This window comes from Trematomus bernacchii, unplaced genomic scaffold, assembly GCF_902827165.1.
Source record: "Trematomus bernacchii unplaced genomic scaffold, fTreBer1.1, whole genome shotgun sequence".
Lineage (NCBI taxonomy): Eukaryota > Metazoa > Chordata > Actinopteri > Perciformes > Nototheniidae > Trematomus > Trematomus bernacchii.
The window spans coordinates 7720166-7745988 of record NW_022987477.1 but is presented as its reverse complement, the minus strand read 5'-3'; the positions used below and the strand labels follow the sequence as shown (position 1 = coordinate 7745988).

Here is a 25823-nt window from a genome sequence, read left to right as displayed (position 1 = left end):
GGGGAGACGGATCCCCCGTGCATGTGCTCAGGCCGGCAAACAGACTGCTGAGAGTAGAGGTCAGGAGCACTCGGGCCATCGTGCTGCTGACAGCTCAGATTTATTTTTAATCTCGATGATGAGAGCTCGCCACACAGATCATGTGGCTTGTTAGTGTTGAGTGGCGAGCCCCGCCACCATTATGCCACGCTCTTATACAAAGAAAATGTGACACAATAATGACCTTGGTGAGGTAAAGCCCAGATAATTGGGAGCCAGCTGAATGGCATGTGATTGTTATTCAACGCGGCCGCTGTTGTTTCATTCTCTGTGAAATCTCCCTGCAGGTCATTTCCCCCTCCATCGTCCCTTTATTAACATTTTGACCTCCCTCCATTTATCTTTGCCAGGCGTTTGGGTGAAGGATATTGTGTTGATTGTATGTACAAGATTTACTGTCTACTCATTTTTGATCAATTTCTCCAGAATTGGTGAAAAACGTCATTATCATTGCATCAGCAAGCACATTACTTGCTGCCTAAAGTGACTGCGGTCACAGAGGCAATTTTGCTGACGGTACTTTCTCTCTTCTCTCCTCTGTGTCTCTGTCTCTCCCTTTTTCCCCCCTTCCCTCTCTCTCTGTTCTGATAGGTGCCAATTATACAGCCTGTGTTGAAGCCTGCCTGGTCGCCACTGACCCTGTTACCCAGCTTTAATGTCAACTCCCTGGCTCCTAAGTGGAGGGAATTACCCCACTTTTCGTCTCCAATCAGGAAAAAAGAAGAGCAAGACAGAAAAATGCAGAGCTTGACTCTTTGTCAACCCATGTGCTCTTTTCATGGTCTGACTGCTCTTGCTCTTTGGTGAAACACAGGGTCAGGACTGTGTGGATAAAACCCTGAGGGTTTTGACATTTCAGCCGTACTGTCTATTTTCTTTTCCCTTTTTTTTTTGCTCTTTTTTTTCTGGCGTCGGTGCTTTTTGGAGGGGATCCAGATGATGGGGTGGTGTTGCTCGGGCATATGCAGAGCCCTGGCTCTCCTGGCACTCCTGTTTCCCTCGCGGGAGAGGGGCTGCTGGGGGCTGAATCCCAGCTCTGGGGATCTGGAGAAGTCCCCACACTCTGATCCAGACCCCTGGGATGCCCTGCACAGGCACAAACGCAGCTGGGTATGGAACCAGTTCTTCGTTTTGGAGGAGTACACAGGAAATGAACCACTCTATGTTGGCAAGGTAAGCTACTGACCGTGTTATCACTGCTTTACAATGTCATGTTACATGCATATTAAAAAGAACAAATTCTCTGCTTATAAAATATGATTGACACATATCTTATTTGTGCACATCTGGCAGCAGGTTTAGTGCGTCTGTATACTAATACACATATCAATAACCTCTTACCATAATGACCTGCAGAAACTGGGGCACAGCAGTGAGTTATACATAATCCCAGTGCCCTATATAAAGTGTAAAACAAATGACAAGACATAACACAGCGTAGGAAGGTATTTTATTCCTGCCGGGCTGAACTATGTGCTCGAACAAATCCGCAGTTTCAGTTAAAAGGCCTGTGTACGACGTGACAAGGTAATTTGCATCGTAATCAGTCTCCAGGAAAAAGGTATATCAAATGTGTCTTTGTACTGTAGGTGTTCTGCCAAGGTACAAGCAGATACATCAAAGTAATGCATGTTTTGGCAGATATATAGGATTAAAACTTCCCAACTTTACAAATGGCATAGTTTAAGTGAGGGTGTACCGACTAAGTGACTCATCATGCATTTCTGAGATTCAGTAACACTCCTATTTTCACTTTCTCCGGTAAAAATGGATGGATGTAAGCAGCATTTCACTGTTGAGCTGGTATGAATTGCTGTTAATTTTAACATTTTATTGTTATTTATAAGCTTGTCATTTTTTTCATTGTAAGTCAGCAAAGTAACTCAAAGCTGCCACTTGTAGGGAAGTACAAAGTGCATTCTTTCCCTGTAAGATGTAGTGGAGTAGAAGTTTGAGGTAGCATAACATGGACATAATCAAGGAAATTACATATATAGGTACATCAAAATATCAAAAAACTTGACCCAACATACATATTTACATTCCACCACTATTTGTTGGGAGTAAATAGTACAATATTCCCCTTGGGATGTAGTCAAGGTGAAGTATTACGTATCATAAAGTAGAAATACTCATGTAAAATGCAGGCACAGGTACCTTAACATTCAAACACTTGTTATTATAGATGTCAAATACATGTTATACAGATAAAAGTACATTATTTCCGTCCGAAGTAGGTGTACGAAACATGTATAAAATAAAAAAAAGGTCAAGTAAAATGTACTTACAATCATCTCAAGTGTACTTAAGTTCTGAATATCGAGAAAATAAAAGTAGTTACACTCCACTACAGAAGTAAATAGTTACTATAGCTGACACAAAACTGGTATGGCATGGTAAGATGACCTATTGTTAAATGATAAAGCAGATTGAGTGGCTATAATGAAGTCAAATAGAGGGATAATAATCTCAATATACTATGTACTGATAAGCATTCATAATATCAACAACATATTCCCTTCTATATGTAGAAATTGCGTGTGTGTGGTGTTCACAAAGCTTTCAGCACCACCCTCTAAGTGGACAGCTCCCGCCTGGAAGATGGCTCCAGTGTGTAAGCAGGCCAGATGGGTCTTGGATTGCTCTCCAGATCCCTGTTATCTTGGAGAATTTTCTGGTCTTATTATTAAATTAGTTTTCATCTTTCCACTCATCTGCAGGATAATCATTCTCATCTGCATGTATTTGCAGGGTCTGCTCTCACAAGCCCATTTCTTCGCTGCCTCTGAACTGGATTAGCGTCTCCATCTGGAATTAGGATACATTTGACGGTCCTATTGTTCTCCCTTTGAGTTTGTCGCCAGAGGGATGCTGCAGGAAAGCACCTAAATCAGAATGAGCTTATTTGTGACATTGCTGCAGTTCAGCTAAAGGTCATGTCTTGTCCAAAGTATCTTCAAATCCAGTCTTGTCTGATGTGTGTCCCCAGATATCCACTCTATCCGACTGAGTATTTTGCTGTGAACGTCTGTTTTGTCCTTGTGCTGTGTTTACTATCGAAAGAAGAAAGTCCAGTGTAGTAGGGATTTCTAGTGTTTCTTTTCTTTTACATTCCCTTATGTTTGATTGCTTTTCTTGTTAGTAAATCCCCAGGGACGTGAACATGCTGATTATTAATTCATAGATGTGTAGAGATATGCTTATCCCTAGTGAATACACACATTTGCCCATCCTTTTTCTAAAAGGGAGCACATTTATGATTTGTTATGGTTCATGTTTGTGTGTGTTTATAGTGATAACAGTGTAGGGCACATGTGAAAACAACAGACTGGGCTACATGTTTTCATCTGACCTCGTGCCCAAGCTCAATCTAACCCTTTCAGGAATCTGAAAAATCAGATTCACTTACTCCCCGCAGGCAGGGCCGTCTGCCTGGGAGCTTGAGAAGCTGTCACATTATTTGTTCCCCAAGATCACGGTTGTCACATAGTGTGTGTTCTTTTGGTATCACGAGGGTGGCGGCTGCTTCAAAAAGTCAGAGCGGGCCACCCCTGACCTTGTGACTCAGTGTAAGCGACATGGAAGGTCCCGCCATGTCAACAGAATGCCCTTAATGGATTTTCTTTTGCCACATTTAGCCAAAGCTACGCACTCAGCTTTAAAACTCTAACAGATCATAGGCAAAAACACCAGAGTTGCATTAACAGTAATGGTTTGTGTCACATGTGTGTGAGTGTATCTCAAATGAAAAACAATAGACACTGTGTCCAAACAATGGCACCCTCGCTGCACAATTAGTTCATTTATTTGGCTGCAAGCAAAGGGAAATATGATATAGTTGGTAGGAAATGAGAAGTCATCACTTTGGCCTGGCTGCTTCCTTTGCATCTGCACTCTGCTTGGCTTTAATGCTTTCTGTCAGATTTGGAATTTCACAACCAAATGTCCTATTATGCCTTGGCACTGTGCCTCGGGTAAGTGTACTGGCCTGGAATCAGCTGCAGTCACATCAGGCCGGTGGAAACATACATTAGGGAACAAACTGCACGGCGGCAAATTGGTGACGCACATATTGAAACAAGCAAACAAGCCGCAGCAACTCATCCACTTAGCAAACACTTACTTGTAAACATGATTTGATTAGCATTTTCTACTGGGTGTTCATGCGACTAAATATTCGCAAGTGTTGACACGTACCAATCTAGCTTCTGCTGAATAAGCATCGTTCGCAGGCATGTTATTTTCCAACACATGTTCTGATCTTTTGTTTTAGGACATATCATTTTTATAGTTTGTGTTGCCTCACATCTTGGGTGGTGCCAACACACACATTCAAATTTGGCAGTCCGGCTAACCATCAGAGTAATGGATGGGCTTATTTACTTCACTTTATAATTCTGGCTGCATTCAGACTCACACTCACAGAAGGACTCCTTCCAATACAAATAAAAGAGCCTCAAATGGAAAAACATCCCCTGATGGAAGAATCTCTTAGCTTGCTGTCAGATCTTCAAGTGAGACTGAAGAAAGGGAAATTGCCCGTCTCCTACACATGGGACACAGGAAACGTTCATGTTCCTACTGCAACAAGTTTTACAGTTTGATCACAACCATTATGCATTGTTGTGAGCATGCATCATTAGTCATTTCTGACCCGGTAGCATGAGTCCCGTGTTGCGCATGGCAGTGATTCGGTTTAATAATCATCAGGGGATAATCCCACAGATAATTACAATGGAGACAGCGCAGCAGTTGCTATACACGCTACTTCATTAGCATTCTATTAGACGCTCACTGTCAAATGGGTTAGAATCATAGGGCGCAGGGTGCTCTCGCAGAAAGGTCAGTCTCAATAGCATCTACTCACATTCGCTGGTGCCGCGAACACATCGGGAGCAGCATGAGCTGGGGAGCAGGGTGATTCAAGCTGACAGGGGGGGGGGGGGGGGGGGGGGACATCATACACACAGTACCCAGGGACAAGGGCTCACAGAGAGGGGAGCTCATGAGACATCCTGGGGGCCTCTAGGAGGGTTGGGAAAGCCTTTATCTGAGCCAAGGAATCAAAGAGGATGAAGACGGCAGTGTGAACCAGACTAGAGGGTAGTTATCAGCGGGGTAGGGGAGAGGACAGGGGGAACATTGTTTACTCCTTCCCTCTCACATATAGGGCCACGACTGGAAGTCAACATCAGGGCAGTTTTTGTCCAGTAACGAGGTCAGAGCAAGGTCAACGCTGTGGTGTGTACACTGGGACTGATTCAAAACTCAAACATGCAATAACCTGTAAATTATTAATTACCAGCTGGAACTGAGATACCCTTATGCATCCAATTAACAATTGCAAAGGAGTATAGTGTGTTATAGAAATGGCAGCTCAGTTTCAGTCTTTTTAAATATGTTGGCACACATTTATGGGTTCACCAAGTTGACACCACGCATTTTAGTGTGTAAATAACCATATTTTTTTAACATTAACCTGACCTTAACCAAAACGAGATACTGCCTCGAAAGCGAAAAGCAAAATAATTCACATTTTACAAAATACGCTTATTTGCTTTCCAATGTGGATTCACATAAAAATCAATTCCACTCTCATGGCGGTCTATGATGCTAAAGCCAGCAGAGTTAGCTTAGCTTAACAGCTAGCCTGAAAGAGCTAGCTAGCTCCTCAAAGCTCACTAATTAACACTTTATATTTAGATTGCTTACTCCATAAACAAAAGAATCGAAAATGACAAGTGGCTGTTTTGCGGATCGTTACGTTCCAGACTTTCTTGGCTATGAGCAGTTGCTAGGAAACCAGAAAGTTACCTGAAAACATATATGTTCAAAAGCTTTGTTTTCCAAATTGTTGAATTCATCGTTCAACCTCAGCTGTCAAACTTGTTTCAAAATTACCTCTATGATCACGATCCTAGAGAAAAAGAAGGAAACTATAGGAAATGTTGCATTTATCACACTTATTGTTTCATTATTGTCTACTTTTGAAAGGTTTGGTTGTAAAGGCTAAATCTTTTGTAGCGATACAATAATTGTGTGGGGCTAACCAAAAGTAACAGTAGAATTTACATTTGGTAAATATTGTTCTAGCAAATCAGGTAGTTCTTAAATCTCTGTCCTTTTATCCCAATACATTTTTAAATATGACAAAAATCCAGACACACAAAAAAAGAATTGAACACATTTCTGACTTAAGTGCTGTTAAATGCTGTTTATATTTTGTGAGATGTCATGAAGTTGTGTTTAACCTCCAGACATTTGGTGAAGCCTTCGGAATTGCATGATGTCCCTAAAGAGAAGAGGAAGGATTATAATGGTGAGAGCATACCCGCCCTAACACATAGCAATACTAACAGGAGAACGAGAGATGTCAATTACTCACTATTTGTACACCTTTACGCAATCCTGAGACAGGGCTAATAGGGCGTTCAAAAAAAACAGACCTTTTTAGATTGCAGGTCTGCAGCTACTTCCAGACATTAACTCAGAATCGTTTCTGCAAACACATTCTAAATTTGACAAATCTGTCAAATTAAAATGTTGTTCTCAGGGCATGAGAAGAACTACATCCCAGAATTCTTCCTATACTTTGTCCACACCATTGTTGACCAAACACACCTGTCCAAGTAGGTGAAAGAGAAATAACCCAGATGTTCGTTTTTGGCCTTGTACATTGATTTACTTCTCATGTGTTTGCACTCATCACACAAGCAGTTTGTCTTTTTGGCAAACTAAAGTTGTTATTTAGAGCTCAGGATTTACTCACTCTCCCCTTGTCTCACCTCTCGGCTTCAGCTCTTCAAATTTACGGTGGTCCGTTTATGGCTTGATAGAAACAAAGGTACATCATTGTGACATTTGGATCCTCTTTCTTGGAGCCTGTAATACTGTATAAGCTAATTAAATATGAAGGTCTATTGTGGCAGAACGGGAGTTGTGAGATAGATTTTTTTTTTTTGTCTGAATTTTCTTTTATGTGCCTCTTTTATCATGGCGTTGCGGATATTTCCTGAAGTGCTGAGGTATTGGATTTTTCACATCCCCAACAGGTCTGATCGTGAATAATTCAAGGGAGGTCCTCCACCTGTGCTGAGAGTATAGATGTACTATGAATGCACACAAAAGTGAAGATTCTTCCTATCTCTTTTTTTTTCTTCCCCTCTACAAAATTGATAACATGTGGCTTGGAGACTACAGTACAATGTTTGGTGTAATGGTCGTATCAAACGTTCTCCATTTCGATGAATAATGTAATCGTGCCGGGCTCAACAGCCGTTCAAAGCAGTCTGTTAAATGTCTGACAGTTGTTCCTCGTAGACGTGGTTTAAAGAAGAGGTGAGAAGACCACTTACCTTTTAGTGAATTCAGTTAATTGACGTGACGTGACGTAAGTGAGAAATCCTGGTCAGACGTCTGTTTGCTACTTGACTTCTGCTCCTCACAGATATATTATATCACACTTCTCTTTTTTGATGCACTGACTAATTACATTCCACATAATATCAGTATGAAATGATAGCAGTTTGATCTCTGAAATTGGTTTTCATACAGCCTGATACACCATTAGACATGAGATTGAGGTATTACAAATGTTTTCTTAATGGTTCTTAATTTGATATTCTGAGAATTGATACACTAGCAAACAACTATTTACCATGTAAGGTTATAGTGGAGTAATGGCTACTGGATCAGAGAAATCCCCATGCTCCAGATTCTGTATTAAAAAACCTTAAAGTACATTTTTGGAGATATTGAGTTTCCTCTTTTCCATTTTTTACCACATATACCATTACAGAATTACCCATTGTATTTTGAGATTTATATATACTGTATCACCCTCTATGGCTTATGAGACCCCAGCTTTAAAGTCTTTGGATCTCCTTTGAATTTAACAAACATTTATGCTTCATGGTAATCTGATTATTCCCCACTTCCAGCCTTAGTCTAATTTCAGAAGCATTTATCTAAGTGAGAAACCTGGTTTCCTTTTTCATGTTAACAGAAGGAAGGATAATTGGATTAAAAGAGGTAGATTTGTGAAGGTGAAACTCAATTACTAGTTTTAGTATAACCTTATCTGGGTTTTTGGGAGTTGTAACCCTATGTTGGAGAGTACCATTAAAGCAACCCATCACCAATGATTCCAAACCAGAGGTATTATGTCTCATGCGTGGAAAGAAAGTAAGTCAATCTTGGCTGAAATTAGGATTTGGTCACATATACTGTACATTCTATGATGTTGTACACATGTATTTGTGATTAGGAAGAAAAGAAAGACTGAGCTTTACTTTATTATCACCCCACCCAATAAACACCCCAGTAAACTCCAACCTCAGTCCTCAGTCAATTATAACACAATCAGACAAGACAATGCAATGAAAAGCGAGCAAGTCTTCAGAAGTGGTAAAATAACAACCAGTAGAGAATAACTTTTGAAAATGTCCACCTTTAACACTTTACAAAGTGAAATATGACTTCCGATTTGACCCATACTGAAACTATGGAAGCAACAATTGTAAAATTCTGCTCAAATTCTGTTTTTAAAAATACAATTTAGGCTTCCAATCATTTTGTGTTGTTAAATGTATTCCCACTCTTCTGACAGGGAAACCAAGACATCATTATAAAATAAATAACTTTAGTTGTAATATCAGTAAGCCTTTCTTTTCACACATCTTTGAAATAGCACATTTTCAAACATGAATATGTATGAATCAAACGTTAAATAAAGCCTTCTTTCAAATGTAAAATAGATTTTTTTTTTTTTTTTTTTTTAAACAGCTTGAAATGTAGTAAACATATACTATCTATAACTGTTAAAGATGCCGTAAAACCTCTCTGCCTTGTTGCATCTCAGTCCATTTCCTTTCTCATCCAAGATGTAAGACGCAGGGTCCAAAGGTGTTGGAGTTCTCTCTGTGTCAGTGCCTGAAAACAGATTATTATTTTCCAGTAGGTGCGGTCAAATTTGAGTTTTTTCTTTCTTTCATCTGGGCAATCCCTTCAATAGCAACACATAATTCAGTCTGGACCAAAGTGGAGGCCCATCCCATGTTGTCATGCCATTAAAAGGGCTAAACATATTGTAACAAGGTTCAATTATATGATTGATATAGATTTGAGTTACTGCAGCCCATTTGACAGCGCTTTGAAGGTACAACAGACACCCCATCTTCCACTGACAATAATGAATTGCTATTACAAAGTGGTTGCTTGCATGATTTATATTAATGGTATACCGTCTTCATAGTCATTTGCATGCACTTTGTGTTTACAATAATGCTCTTACGGTTAATTCTGACGTATACTGTAAGGCTGTTTTTCTTTTTTTAATGCTAGAAGGAGTAGAAATACATTTGCTCTCTCACCTTAACTTGATTACTCTCAGTAATCTGCTTTTACATGTGCGTGTATGTGTGTGTGCGAGTGCATGTATGGCAGCTCTGCTTAAGTAACCTGAAGCTTCCTCTCCTACCACATTCCCACACAAAGACACACACACACACAAGTAAACACACACTTTACACAACCCAACCCCCTCACGCCCTCCTCCAGACATTTACCATCCCATGGATATATGTTAAAACCAGGCGTGCATTGGCCACCTCTTGCTGTAATTAAATTCAGTCATAATGAATCATAGCGCCTAATCCTAAAAAAGCCTATATTTCCACAGGGAATAAAAATGACCTACATGTACTGGGAAATCTCTTATAATAGCCTTTTTTACTATTACTCCCTTACTTGGCATTGGCTCTGAAAGCATGGAAATCACGCACAAACATCACTTTGAGTCGTGTTGAAATGTCCATATCAGGGCTCTTCTGTTTACATATGTCACATCACACAGGGCATCGTTAACAAAATGGTGGCAGCTAAAAAGATGTATCGCAAGTCAGGTCATAGTTGCAAGCCTTTAATAATGTGGTCAACTTTTTTTTGCTTCATGCTTTGTGAGTTGAATAGCAATACGATGTGGCTCATTGCTCTGTGGAGAGAGAATCCGTGCATAGTAACACAAGGCTATTAAGGTATTGTATGAGCCAGTCATCGGACTAATGTCGGTGATTCACTATGGTGCCTCTGTACCTTTTGCCCATGGAGGTGTAGTTTATCATTTGCCGACCGTGTTGGTAGCAGCCCAAGATGCTGTCACCGCTTCATTGTATAAAAAACTACGCTTGGCAGCAGGACAACAGAGATAATGCGCACTTTGTTTTTGTCCGTTCAATAGCCTCAGAGAAGAAGTAGGGCTCTTGGTTATTACGATTTCGATCTTTGATTTGCAAGTGTTGAATTCACTGGTGTATCTTTTAATTTATTTGCATATAGATGACAATTTGATCACAGAATGTAAATATTTGAACTCCATCCCCTGCCTCAACTATCAATGTTGTGGTACAGGACAACCGATTTTTCACCTTGGCAGATTGGATGGTGTTTTTTCGGTAATAACACCTGATATTGACATATGATCTTTATCTGGATAATAACATACAGGCCAAATCCCCAAGTCCTGCATTTACTACAGGTGTGGATAAGCTCTCTATACTTCCTGATTATGCTCAGCTGACATTCCACATCCCAGGTTAGGAGAAGCTTAAGCCAACTTTTTTCCCGAGTAACATTTGCTTCTAGAAGAAAGATATCCAATCACAATGCAGGCCTAACCCCCACTAGGTATGGTCCTACTAATCTCTAACTGTCACAATGCATTATTTATGCATTTACACTGCATTCACATGTTTTTCATAGATAAGATATTTGGTTGTAATTTAAAGTATTGGCACATTGAAATGTTGACCTTATGAAGAGGCTAGTTATCACAATTCAAGCTAAGGAGGTATGGATTTGAACTACATTTCAACGCATTTGAAACCAATAGTTCATAGAATGCAATGTGCCTCCCTTCATCTGAGGTACAAGCAACAGCTTTACATTTAGATTTTAAATGCTTGTTGTATTGCTTACCCCACATGACTAATTTAGGGATTCTGATCCACTCAGGATCAGAACTTCAGTGCCCGAGGGTTGCTTCATGAAATTCCTAATCAAAGCAACTGTATTGGAAAGAGCTGGTGTGTGGATCAACTCTCTTTTCATTCTCTTACCCCAAAGCTTTCATTCAATTTCAGGGAAAACAGGCATAGGTGGATCTTTGGTAGTGCTGATTGTTATTTGTTCTTTCATACTGGCCTCAAGACTTTCATTTGGCATGCTCTTTGTGCTTCTAATTTTCCTTTCTTTCTACACACTATAAAAGGAATTTGTACATAGAAATAACTGTAAAAGTGATGTGTTTTCTTACAATTGTAAAGCCTCCTCTACTTACAACCAAAAGGACATGTAAGCTGGTGTCAGGGCCTATATAAATAGAATGTATACTAAAGGTGCTAGACAACTTATTTCCCCTCCATTTAGACTACATTTCATTCCACTTCAGTCCATTTATGTCCTTCCAGTAGATATCAATGGCTCCAGAGAAGTTTGAAGGATTTCTGTGAAGATAGCGTGTTCTTGGAACCGAGCCCATTCATTTTCTATGGAGGAGATGAGTTCATAGTCTGACAGTGTTAAATTATGCCAGGGGGCTAAGGCTATGCAAAGATGATTCAGAGATGGATTGGGCTATGATCTAAAGTTCTTATTGAATTTGGCTTTTGATATCCCTCACAATGAAGAATGGCGTCAGGAGAATGATTTGCTCTTTTTTTTGTGGTTCAAGACTAAATATATTCAACACTGGAGGGATTGTGTACACATCAAAAGTCTTCCTTCCCGAAGGCCCTCTCATGTTGGGGTTTAATAAGGTATTTTATTGTTTGAAGTAGTACTGCTTGTTTGAGTTGTTTATAATCCCTTTGGATCGTAGCAGCACTGCCGGTAGTATAAAAGACATGGTATTATTCTCGTGTTTTCTTTCTTTCTCATCAACACATCCTCTTCGATCACGTTGTATAATCCAGGTAGGCTTTTTCATTCCTTCCCCGAAGAATGAAAGGAAGGCTTGAGTCACAGGGCTCAGGATTGGTTCTATACTTCAATGCCAGTGTGGGTGTTGGACATGTTTGTTGGTTATGGAAAGATGGTCCAAGGGAAATAGAAAGCTGGGAAAAGGTTGCTTTTCTGAAAGTGTAGTTCAACTGATGACTACGTGAAGAAGGTCACATTACATGAGTCAGTCATGGTTGGGTTTCCATTAGCTACCTTGGATTTAGTCAGTGGTAAATTGTTAATTTCTCCATTGTATATAAATCCTTCAAATCTCAGGATTTTAAGATTTACAAATTAGCACAATTTCTGTATTTTTTGCGTGATTTCACTTTTTATTTTCAAAACCCGGCAACTAAAAGAATGCTGGCCAACCTAACATATCAACAAAGGCTTCACTAAAAAATCCTCATATGAGGACCACTTTTATAAACTAAATTAACATCCTTGTTAATTATTTGAGGACACGTGCAATTCAGGCCGTTTTACAATATTATATTGCTTCAACGTTCTAAGATGGACCATTTTGAAAGTGACCAAACTTAAGTGTAAAGAAATAGTATAGGTACTAGGGCTGTGCAATTAATCGTATTTTAATCTCGATTACGATTTTGGCTTGCAACGATTACGAAAACAATGTAATCGAAATAAAACGATTATTATTTTTATTATTAAAAAAATAAATAAAAAATGTAATTTCTTTTTTTTTTTTTTTTTTTTTTCTGTTGAATTATACTTAAAGTTCAGGGTAATCAACTGTTAAAAACATACTGTTCACATTTTTTTTTTCAATATATGGATGTTTTCAAAGTAAATGGATAATCGTTTTTAATAATCGTGATATCAATTATTGACCAAAATAATCGTGATTATGATTTTTGCCATAATCGCACAGCCCTAATAGGTACCATCTCAGAGTTTGGCGCACTGGTTTAAATATCAACCCTTAACTTGAAAGTATAGTTTTATAAAGTAATTTTCATTTTAAATGATTGAAAATGTAACGCATTTTTCCATAATTGTAAACTGCAATATATTTTGTTTTTCAAAACAAGACATTTGAAGACTAACCTTGGATATGTTTTTATAAATGTCTGAGATTTTTAATTCGAGTTTAATGGAAAATGAAGTTATGTGTTTGAATTGAATGTACAGTATATCTGTCATTCTCCTTTTTTATTGTTTCTTTCCGAAAGAAAAATCCAATTAAAGCACACAAAGCCCTACAGCCGGCAAATATAAAGGTCTGTAAAATGAAAGAACAAAAGTGACATTCTTTATATTATCAACTGTAGCTGTGTGCTTTATTTATAAACTGTGGAAAAGACGAATTGATTTTCAGTATTTCTCACACATCTAACAGTGAAGAAAGATAGCACAGTCTGATGCAATGCAGTATTATTTAAAGAGACTGGCATCAACACACTGATATGGAATAGTGTGGACATGCATCAGCTGTTGTTGACTGCTAGCTATATATAGGCTTTCATTCTAATTAGCTGTGGACTGTAATGCAGATGGATAAATGCTTCAGGGGGTCATTTACATCCATTTTACTTTCCTGTAGATGATCACTTCTACTTTACATGGCATCCACTCAATTAAAGATCATCATTTGAAGCTGTGTGCTTAACAGAATTAGCATTTACATTTTCATTTGACACATTGATTGCACTGGGCACATGCAGAGGTAGTTTTAAAAACAATTGTGGTGTCTTCATGCATACTGACACTATTTAACTATTGTTTGTACACATGCTTAACATGAGCTTTCATTATTTCATGTGAATTCAATTCTTTATTCTCACCTAGAAGGTTTGGGAATCTGTCATAAGCTTGAAAGTCTAGAATCCACAGGTATTAACAGAGAAATGATTGGATAAAAGAATACCACTGTAAGATGTTTGAAAAGCCTACTGTAGCTTTTATTCACAGATTCCTCATCAAAAACTTTAATGTCAGGAGACCTCTCGACTAACTAAGAGAAGTGAACACATCTGATGTCAATCGTCATCTCGCACATAGGTCTGTATTTGAGTGTATTATGGATGTTGAAGTGCAAACACGGTTGCTGATGGAACTGAATTATATACGTGACAAAGACAAACAGAAGCTTATTATACATGTCCATTACAGACTAATTGCATCTCATTTACTAAGGTATAGTATGTGGAATTCAGCCGTATGGTGTTCATTACTTACTATTTATGTCCCTGATATATTTTCCGACATCAGTTGTACTTGTGGAAAGCTATATCTATCCCAAAAAAGATCACGAGTGCCTCCTTCAATCAAGTTTGTGATTTAAAAGACATATTGAAGTTAAGTGATGTAAATGAATACTAAAATAAGGGAAGGTTTAATGACTTCTTAAGTCATTTAAAAATAGCTTTGCACTAGCAATTGTTTATGCCTTTGTGCTAAATGTAGCAAGACCAATACTGCATCTTGACTCCAATTCCTATCTATATTCAGGAGTTTTAGAAGTTTGATTGTAGTTTTTATATACCCAAATACATAGCTCTTACAATTTGCAAATGCTTTTATTTCACTTTAATGAAGCAAAATCCATCTGAACTCACTTTCATACTCACATTTTAAACCCTTATTTTGCCCTTTTGGATGTTGGTGATTCATGCAGTTCTAGTCTGCTTCAGAATCACGAACCACAAGGACTCATGAGATCTTCTTGTTGGCCAAACTTTTGCTGACTCTTCATCTGTTGGCCTCGGGGTCTTACCAGCAGTCGGTGGCACATACAGCTGGGATGTCATGCTCACTCTTGTGCTGTCTGGGGTACTTAAGGCAGTGACACGGCAACCGGAACAACACATTGGTTTCCCACAAGCAGCAGACAATATCAAAGATGACTTGTTCATGACAACCGAAATTCCCAAATGTCATGTGAAGAATAGAAGGAAACACAGTAGCCCATAATACCAGAACAGGAAACATAGGGCTCAAACGTCCAGGGTGACCACTCTGCTCAGTATGTCCTCCCAACGTAATGGGCTGAATCTTTAGGTTCAGCTCCATATTATCCATTCCAGCGGACAGCATGATGCATGAGGTGTTGTGACAATAGCCATGCTACCTGGCTGTACTAATGCCCTGGTCTTATGGGGTGAAGGGGAGTGATGGGAAACATTCCATATTGTCCATATTGGTAGGTCCCAGTTGTGTGTATATATATCAGATCTTGCGAAAGCATTTGGACATTCAAGATTCAAGATTCAAAGGTTTTATTGTCATATGCTCAACGCTACAGTGTAGAAATGGCAATGGAAATCTTATGACCTGAGCTCCTCCAACAATGTAACATATATAATAAAATACAAAAATACAAAATAAAAAGTAGTGCAAAAAGTCTATATACATGTAAATAGAATATGATATGTACAAGAACAGAATATGTCAATAATAATGTCAATTAAGACAGAATTAAATACGGTTTATTGCGTGGATAACTATTTATATAAATAAGTATATGTCCCCTTCTTGACTACAAGTAGACAAACTCACATTTTGACCTGATGAAAAGTGATCAAAGTTATAATAATTTATCCTCAGTGGAACACGAATGGCCGTACCAAATTTCAAAGCAATATAATTATGATGTCTATATGATTACAAGTAGTTTTAGTGGCAATCAACCCAATAGTAGCTCAGATATCTTTTCATGGATCGAAGACGTCTTTGGAATTCATGCCATAATTACATTTTATTTTATTCTGAATTTGCACTACCATTGTTTTCCACCTGTCAAAGTAAATATAGAGTGTTTGGCAGTAAATATAGAGTGTTTTGGGTGGAGCCCTCTGAGGCCACCTGTTCCTCAGCCGACTGATATATTGCTTATTAAAACACCAATTTCTCTCTTATTGGCCGGGAAGACAGAGCAGCTTCACAAGCTCATCAGGAAACCTCTTCACGCTTTAGCCATGACTTTTACTAAAGGCCACTTTCAATAAATGTCAGACTCCAAACATTGGTAAACAGTTTTAGCTCTGATCAAATTCCAGAGGGGTGGTATGCACGGTGAGGTTGCCATGTCTACGATTACAAGGGTTCCACTTCTGAAATGGCACATTAAACAAATGGAGCATTTCCCACTGGTGACGACAGTATTTATTCCCAACACTGAGGAGGCCTGCCCTTTAACTTCATGTCCCACTCTTCAAAACGTTGAGAACTTCCTGTTACAAAGTGCAGCTTTGTTAGAGTACACATTTGACAGGAAGTGATGGGAGATGCCAATGTCCCAAACCCTTAGAATCAGAGTGTTAGAGTCATAAATGGTTCAGTCATTTCAGTCTCCAGTTCTTGTTATTGTGTGATTTATGGGCAATAATGAGGTGGTTATCATTCTCCTGATCCACATCTTCAATATTTGGATTGTTCATTGTCCTTGTCGGTCATCTTCATTTGCGTATTGTAGGTGAATAGCGCCCGAGAAGAGATTATTGATGTCACTGTCATCGGGGGGTCACCTCTGAGTGCTTGGAGCCACGAGTACTCTTCACCGAACAGGTTTTTAATCATAATAATGTGTCAAACATCATCGGAAGCTGTTTGCTGTAGAGAGCTTGAGTGCGTGTGAAAAACTGGAGTAAACAAACATAGGCAATTATGCTTCCCTAAGCATTAAAACAAATATATGAATATCATGAAAGTGCTTGTCAAAATCACCAAAGAATGTGGGGAGTAGAGAAATAAATGATTACTTATGAATAACCTTTTATCTGTTTTCTTTAAGGCAAAGATAGTTTTTTAAGGCATGTGAACACATTTGATTTATTTTACATTTGCTACAGCTGTTTGGCAGTGGAATATCTGTTAACTGTGTCCTATTAAGCATTTATGTAAGCTGCACTTAGGCAGGCAAGCCATTTGAAATGATGGACAACATTTTCCATATTAGACCTTTCATCCAATCTTTTTCATCTCCAAAGTCCAGAAAAATAATTTAAATTCTACCATAGTCAGTTAAACCGTCCAAAATTATTAATATAATCTTTTGGGTTCTTTACAATAATTATTTGCACAACAAGACACCACCCAAATGCAATGGAGAACACACAAGTGTATTTTTATTTAAATATTTGTTAGATTAACAACATCTTGGCAGTTTTAATAACCAGTGTCAATAGATGAAACTGAATACTTGAATTGAGCAAATCAAATGCATTTCACACATAGTTAGACATATAACTTATATCCTTGTTTTTTATCGACTATACACAGTCGAAACACACTCCTAATTTTGGCTAGTTTTAAGGCGTTTTAACACACTGCCAGCTCCTTTTTCAGACCCCAGCCAATGGGGAGCGGCTGCGAGACAGATGGATCGCAGCCACTTTGGAACGGCCTGTCTTTTCTGTTGGCGAAGAGGAGCTCTTTCTAAAGTTGAAAACGCGTTAACCTTATAAACGCGAACAAAGCACATTGCTTTTTTTATGAGCAGACTAATCACAAGGTTGTACTTTACACAGCAGACACAATATGATACAATAATAACACAGCAGTTTGAGGTTTTCATCGAGCTGCTGTGTTCATACTTTGACTGCTGAACATCTTTTGTGAGTCACTTTTTCCTCCTTGCTGCACAATAACACATGTCTTACAAAATGATTTCTCATCCAGAAAGAAACATGTATTTAGTCATTAGAAAACTACACTCAAATAACTGTTAGCCTTTATATTTCAATTTTTTCTCTAGTTCTGTCTCACATTTTTTATTTATTTCATCATTATACACATACTCTTTTTATCACACAGCCACCCTTATTTCCACATAAACGTGTACAATGTCTGGATCATGAATCCTCTAAAATGACTGAACCGTGGTCCAATTTTGTAATTGCCTTATTTAACTTAAATTAAACTAAAACCCCACCTAAATGTTTTATCCTAGCAAATTTGAAAGCACATGCTTTTTATCGAAATGTGCAGCAGATCGACTTTTACAGTTCAGTAGGAAATCGTAATGTTGATATAAAATGTGTCGAATTCTGATACATTTATTTAAAAAATGTCAATTCGCCGAGGGCTATAATCAATATGGATTCTGTGGAAGCAGAGTTTTAGTGGTTTTAGTGGACTGTAGCATTGGATGAGCCAGAGTTTGAGTGTGAAACGGTGAGCCTGGGTCCACAGGTTCAGAACAGTCAAGTGATATTTATAGCCCACTGTGGCCTCCTAAACTGTTCCATACAGTTTGTCCTGCACTCGTCCCTGGCGGCTTATTTTTCTTCTTGCATGTAGTTTTGCCATTTTGTGATATATGAGCCCTAAGCCCCCCAAACAAACTTCTCCTTTTCATTATACTTCCACTGCAAGGACATTTTTTCTTAATTGGTTTCTTAACGCCTGATCTGCAGGAGCACGCCCCTGTGTGCACATTGTGAATGGGCCTTGGAACCAAGGATGAATAGATTTGAATTTGGCGCTGAAAGGTGAAGGCACTTGCACATTATATCTAAAAAATGCCTGCAGAAAATCTCTTTTAATTGGGGTCAAACATCTATTTGGACTCAGGGACAAAATGAGACAAACTAGATATTGAGGTCAAAGGTTAAGATCACTTTTACCTTGTTTAGCCAATGGTTAATATGTTAAATAGGAGGTTTTTTAAAGGAATAAGAACGCTACATGCAATATGCTTTTGTCAGCATCTACCGTAGAAATCAAATAGGTACTTCAATCATATTGATAAAACTGACATTCATTTAAATAATTATGTTTTGAGACATATTTTTGCTGGGTTTCTTTCAGCTTTCTTACCCAATACTGTTATTTTTATACATGGTATCCCACAGAGAGAGAGAGAAATAACAACTATTGTAGCTACAGCATGCAAATATAATTTATTGTATCTACAACACCTGATATGGAAACACAATTTCCTCCTAGATCTCTTGATGTTTACATTTTGAATCGTCCTTTAATAGACTGCCAGTTGTATCCTCTACTCACTCGCACATGAAAAAAACACGCCGTCACATCGATAGCATCTAAGGAAGCTTTTTGTGACAACAGAGCTTTGATTCTGCCTCCATGATACTTTGAAAGGGATGCCTATTCCTGTCCTCCATGTATTTGCATCTCAGTGATGAGGGCAGCTGAAAGCCACACAGACACAAACACAGACACATAACACAAAATAAGTGAAAGCTTGCCCTGATTGCTACCTTGATTACTTTTCATTGATGTGGATGACAAATGGTGGCAAGGCTGGTACACCATTAAAAGGTAGCGAGGAACAAAGATTGACATGCCCGGGAAGCACTTCTGCTTTTCTTTAATTAACATGTGTGTGTCAAGGGCTACTCCAAATACAATCCTATTGTGGTAGAGTAGATTAAAAGTACATTTGAGTTGTTTAAAATGTAGTTCAAAGCTCATGTTGGGCAGTAGATCAGCAGCATAGATGTGAAATATGCTGCACATCTTTCTGTAAAACAAGTGTTTTTTTTATCATCTGTGTGTCTCCCTGTATAATTAGTGTGTGTCTTTAAAATGACTGAACGTATTTCTTTTGTACAGAGATAGGAGAAGTACTCAGATCTTGTACTTGAGTAAAAGTAGAAGTACCAGGGTGTAGGAATACTCTGTTACATTAAAAGTCCTGCAATCAAAATGTTACTCAAGTAAAATTAGAAAAATATTGGCATCAGAATATACTTAAAGGGGACCTATCATGCAAAATGCACTTTTGTACGTCTTTTATACATGAATATGTGTCCCCGGTGTTCCAGGGAACTCACCAAGTGTCAGAAAAAACAACCCTCTCTCTTTTCCTCCATACCCAAATCTCTAAAGACGGGGCTGCAACGGATCTGATACAGACTGATCCAGATTTGAACATTTCTCTGATGTCAGGACGGATGAGCTGACCAATCAGGGGAATGAGAGGTTGCCGTGGCATGGTAACAGCATGGTAACACGACGCTCGTAACTCGGCCCCCTCCTTTGCAGGGGGGCGTGGTCAGCTGCAGCGCATGCAAAGACAGGGTGGAGGAGAGCAAAATAGAGCGAAATGAGGCATGGCTAAAATGCATGATCTGTTTGGTATTTTGAAAAAGAAAACGTATAAATATACCTTATATAGGTATGGCCCTACAATATATTATTGAAATATAGCATGATAGGTCCACTTTAAAGTACCAACAGTAAAAGTACCTATTCAGCAAGTTGGTCCATTTCAGAATAATATATATAATATGTTTTGATTATTATTGATGCATTCAAAGCTGGTAAAGGTGCAGCTAGTTATCATTACTTTGTGTACTGCAGGGTAGCTTGTGAGTTTACTCCAGGTGTAACTAAAGTCTGATTTAAGTGTTGATCATATTTCACATCATTACTCCAAATATGAAAAGTAACTAAAGGTATTAAATAAATGTAGTGGAGTAAAAGTACACAATTTACCTCTGAATTGTAGTTAGAATTGAGTAGAAGTACTAAGTAGCATAACATGGAAATACTTGAGTAAAGTACAAGAACCTCAAAATCTTACTTAAGTACAGTACTTGAGAAAATGTACATAGTTATTTCCCTCCTCTGCTTTTGTATCATTGCCTAGTCTACAAAAGATAAACTTACAATATTAGAGATAATGCTTAAACATCTTTCACGGTCCAGTCTACAGACCCTCATTGAGTACATCGAATTCCATAAATCACTGACATTTACTGAAAACATGTTCTATGTAGCACATGACAAATCTGAATTAATACTAATTAAAAATAATCTGTCTTTTTCAGACTAAGTTAGCGAATTAAACGCATCAAAATTGAACAGCCATTTCGAATTTTTGATGGTTCGGTCGAGTCATTCCATGGAACATTAACTCCCTTAAATTATTATAAAATGAAAAATGGCACTCACTTTCAACCTTACCCAGATCACAAAGCTCCCAGAAGTTCAATACTACACTTTGAAGCATTCATGTATTGATACAGCAAAAATATATTGAATTTGTCCATCTCCATCACCATGGCTGGAACGACTGCCCTAATGACTGTCCTATATCCGCTGTTTCCTAATGTCCATTTTAACTTTCACTTGACCATCTCTAATTACATATTTGAATAATTACAATCTTAACTTTTTTAGATGTATAATTCAAGATATCTGCAATTGCTTTCTGACTAGAAAGAACAACCATTCAATATATCTTCAAATAGATTTCAGATATCTTTTAAAGATATCTATACTGACGTGACAGAAATCGCCAAGCTGTTTTATAATTCATAATTTATGATTCTAACGGGATTTACATTACAGATATCTGCAGTGCACTTATGATAAGTCGGATAACTAATTACATGTGAGATCTGTTTAATTAAATTCGACTAGTAAGACTTAGCCATTGAGCTGAATGCATAATCTCATGAGGGATGTGTGAGAGAATATCTCTGAGTGTACTAATGACTAGTCAAAAGTATCATATCTTTATTCTCCACACTACAAGTGTTTAATTATTATTCATTGGAATGTGTTTAGAGATATCTTGAATTAAAGTCTTAAAAGGCTTAAGAGCCATTCATCAACACAGATCTTTTTTAAAGCATGTTTTTTTTGTGTTTGACCATTTAACTTTGTCCAAAACAACAGACAGAGTGCTCCACTGTTTCCTAACAGATCTGCCTCTTGTGCGCTATGTTTAGTTGGTTCTTTCTTAATACTGTGAGTCAGACTGCGTTTTGCACATGTTTACCTCCACTTTCACATATAATACACTGTAGTTTGCCATATACTCATTGTCCTAAGTGTTTTAGTGTTTTAGCTTTTAAGGTTATTTGTGTAGGTACATTTACATTTGGTCTGAATACTTGTCTTTAACATCCTTTTTAATGCTTCTTAAAAATACTCATTTTTTATTATCCTTATATATTTATTTTGTATCTACTTTGCAACTTATTTTCTTTGACTATTTATGTTTGCACCACCAGATACCAAAGCAAATTCCTTGTATGTGTAAACGTACCTGGCAATAAACTTGATTCTGAAGTACATGTTACCAGAGATGGCAAAAGTACACACTTCCTTTACTCAAGTAGAAGTACAGATACTCATGTTTACAAATACTCTGGTAAAAGTAGAAGTACTGACTAAACTTATTTACTGAAGTAAAAGTAAAGAAGTATGGGCTTTGAAATGTAGTTAAGTAAAAAGTACCCATAACTACCAGCTGTTTTAAAGAGTACCTGACCTCCCTTTATATTAATAGAACAATAATGTCATTATTAGCTAAAGAATGTTTCGATGCTGAACAACGGCAACATGACAACGTTTTCATTGGTCCCTCTTCTTTAGAGAAGACCAGGAAATTATGGATACACGGATCGTGTTCAAATCAATAGGCACGCAATGACTCTAAATAATAATGATCACGCCACCAAACGCAGATTAAAACTAAAGTAACTAACCTGTTTTGAAAATGTAAGAAGTAGAAAGTACAGGTATTTGTGTTCAAAATGTAAGAAATAAAAGTAAAAATGTTGTCAGAAAAATAAGTAGTGGAGTAAAGTACTGATCCCAGACAAATGTACTTAACGAAGTATTTGTACTCCACTACTTCCCACCTCTGCATGACACTCATTTAATCTGGATACTGACAGATGCATTAATGATTTATTTAGTAAATACATGGATTGGAACACATGTTTATATAGCGTTATTTGCCTTTGAAATCTTGACTGAAGCCCATTTCCAAGAAGGCTCATTTATCCTCCTCACACGGAAACAGAGCCATTATCTCCCCGGTGTTATGACTCAGCAAGCAGGTGCAGATATGAGACGCCGCTGTCAGATGGAGACGAAGTGTATAAATGGCAGTCAGAATCCACAAAATCATTTCTGACTTTGATTGAAAGCCGATTCTCGCATGTGAACAGTCTGAGAGGGAGAGAGCTGCCCCGCTGAAAACAGCCTCCCTGCATTTTCATATTTATCCTTTGAAAAACTATCTGCACTTGCTTTGAACCTGCTGTCAAGCCATCACACACATCTGTTTGTGTGTATTTAACAGTCATTTCAACTGCCTTCTTCACTCATTTTGAAGCAGCTTTTTTGGCACAGAATAAGAGATATATTTATTTATTTTGTTCAATAAATTAGAAAAATGTGTGCTGCTCTTTTGATGAATATTCAACACATGTTTACACTTTAAAGTGACACTTCAACTACCTCTATTTCAACTCCTGCCACTGCTCTGCATACACTTAAACTATTCCTGGTGCTTTACCTTCAGCTGCTTTTGTTTTCTTACCTACATGGCTCACACTTTATACTGAAAATGCTCTCAGCGATTAAACGCACTGTTTTGATCTCTCACACCTCAACTCCTTTCAGTTCTGAAAGTTACAATTTCAAAGATATCCCCTTCGATCTCACTTCCCAGAGATCCAGACTGCTAACCTGCAAATGAAACAGCTTTCTTGCTTTACCTTATTTGGCCATATATAGTGACAGACATTTAGTGTAATGCAAACCGTGGGGTTGAAGTTCTTAAAGTGTGTGAAGTTGAACTGCCATATAATATTTCACAAGCAAAGACTCAACATTTGAAAGACATTTGAACTTGTTTACAGTGTTTCCAAATGAAGTGTTTCAATGTAAACAAGAAAACATATTTTAATGAATCCTTTCTTTGATTTCTTTTTTTTTTTTTCATGTTGAGTCATATGCCACACAGGGCCCTGCTGCAGAATCAAAATGTTTGCCGATCACTCGTCATATTTTTAACTTTCCTTTGCTGTTAAAAAACATATTTATTAGGTGTAATATAACTGTAAACCATGGAGCTAAGCAACATATTGAACATAGCAGCCCCACTGGAAAGTAAGTTTAAAATGACTTCAGTTATATGTTTGAGTGAAGCAATAAAGGACAATTTTCCTTCTGTCAGATTTTTGGAGGATGACATGTGGCAATTCGTAATTTGCCGGATTTGAACCCTTCTAACTGAGCTATACCCCTCTTTCATTTGTAATAAGCGTATTCGGTAAATACAAATATAATTACACCTAATACAATTATGTGCTATGGATAGAATTGACTATAGTGGGCTACTTGCTTTTACTTAAAGTGGACCTATCATGCTATATTTGAATAATATAGTGTAGGACCATACCTATATAAGGCATATTTATACTTTTTTTTTTTTCAAAATACCAAACAGATCATGCATTTTAGCCATGCCTCATTTCGCTCAATTTGACAATTTCTAGCTCTGTTTTTGCAAGGGCAGATTCTGTGAGAACAGCACCATCTACTGGCCTGGCATATGTACTACAGCGTCTCCAGCGCTTTCGAACGGCAATGGCCGTGGCTGTCTCCTCCTGATTGGTGGAGTTGGCCCAATAGCCGTAGCGCCACTGTCCTGACGTCAGGACAGTGTTCAAATCTGGATCAGTTTTTATCAGATCCGTTGCAGCCCCTTTCTTAGAGATTTGGGTATGGAGGAAAATAGAGAGGGTTGTGTTTTCTGACACTTGGTGAGTTCCCTGGAACACCGGGGACACATATTCATGTATAAAAGACGTACAAAAGTGCATTTTGCATGATAGGTACCCTTTAACTTGTTTTGAACCGCAGTCACTTTATTATAAATGTATAAGTAATTAATATTCTTTCTTTTTTAAACGGTGAACCATCTTACTTACATGCTGCAGAAATACAATCAATGCTCAAAGCTGTTATCGACTTTCGACCCGTCTATTGTTGTAAATATCTGCCTATTTGCTTTATAATTATTTGTATTTCTGAGTGCCACACTTCAAATGGCCCACCAACCTCCGATACTTAGGGAGAAAACAAAAACAAAAAAATATCGCATCCACCAGCATCTTTGTACTTGAGAGGGTTTTCATGTGACAAAGTAAATAACTTACACTTATTCAGGGAAAAATACTGTTTCACTGCAAATGAGTCCGAAAACAATACGGCTGCTCGAAAAACTACATGAAGCATTCAGGGAGAGTGTTTAAATACATGTCTTTTTATAAACTGTATATCCCTTAACCAGAAACTGCCTCATTGGAATGACTCAATTTAATACAGCACTAATCCAAAGTACATGTGATCATGGTAATTAAATCTGTGTAGGTGATTGATTCAGTGTCCAATACAATCAGACTACCTAAACCCTATTGTATGTCAACAACATTTAGATCTAATACATAATAAAAGATAATGAAGACCAATAATTCATTGAAATTAAGGAGAGGAGTCCTAAGCCTATGTGTACAGATCCCATGTATCTCCCCACTGTGTGATACAGATCCCATGTATCTCCCCACTGTGTGATAGCAAACAGTTTCTCCATGGCGATTGCTTATTCTCCACCTCCCAACGTGAAATGAAAGAGGAGAAGCTCAGCCTCTCGCCGAGCACAGCGCCATGGCTACTCACCAGAACATGGGCGAATGAATAGATGAAAAGCCAAGCATGTCAGTGACAGCTGCACCAAAGCCCCCGTTTACTTTGACTTTTTGTAGCAGAATGACCCCTCTTACCCCCATCTGCTGTCTTCTTTATGAGCACTTCATGTACGTTTTATTATATGAGTCTGAACTCCCTGCTGTCTCCTGTAATAACTTTTATTTGATTTCTGTAAGATATATAATAATGGAAGAAAGTATGTAATATACACTTGTTTCCTTATGTTGCACGAGAAACCTGCAAGCCTTCCCACAGTGCAGTCGTCCGCAGTTTATTTTTGGTTGTTTATGAAGCATACCTCGCTCGTAGAGACCCCGTTAAGCCCCCACATTCAGCCGTTC

The 25823-nt window shown here is 38.0% G+C and overlaps 1 protein-coding gene across 1 annotated transcript in view; it reads left to right on the top strand.

The window, feature by feature from the left end:
- The first annotated feature begins 867 nt into the window (after positions 1 to 867).
- LOC117494760 (cadherin-7-like) overlaps positions 868 to 25823 on the top strand; it is a 78682-nt gene continuing 53726 nt past the window's right edge. The window contains 1 exon segment of the mRNA XM_034145716.1: positions 868 to 1212. Coding sequence (XP_034001607.1) covers positions 976 to 1212 — 237 coding nt within the window. The 5' untranslated portion in view covers positions 868 to 975.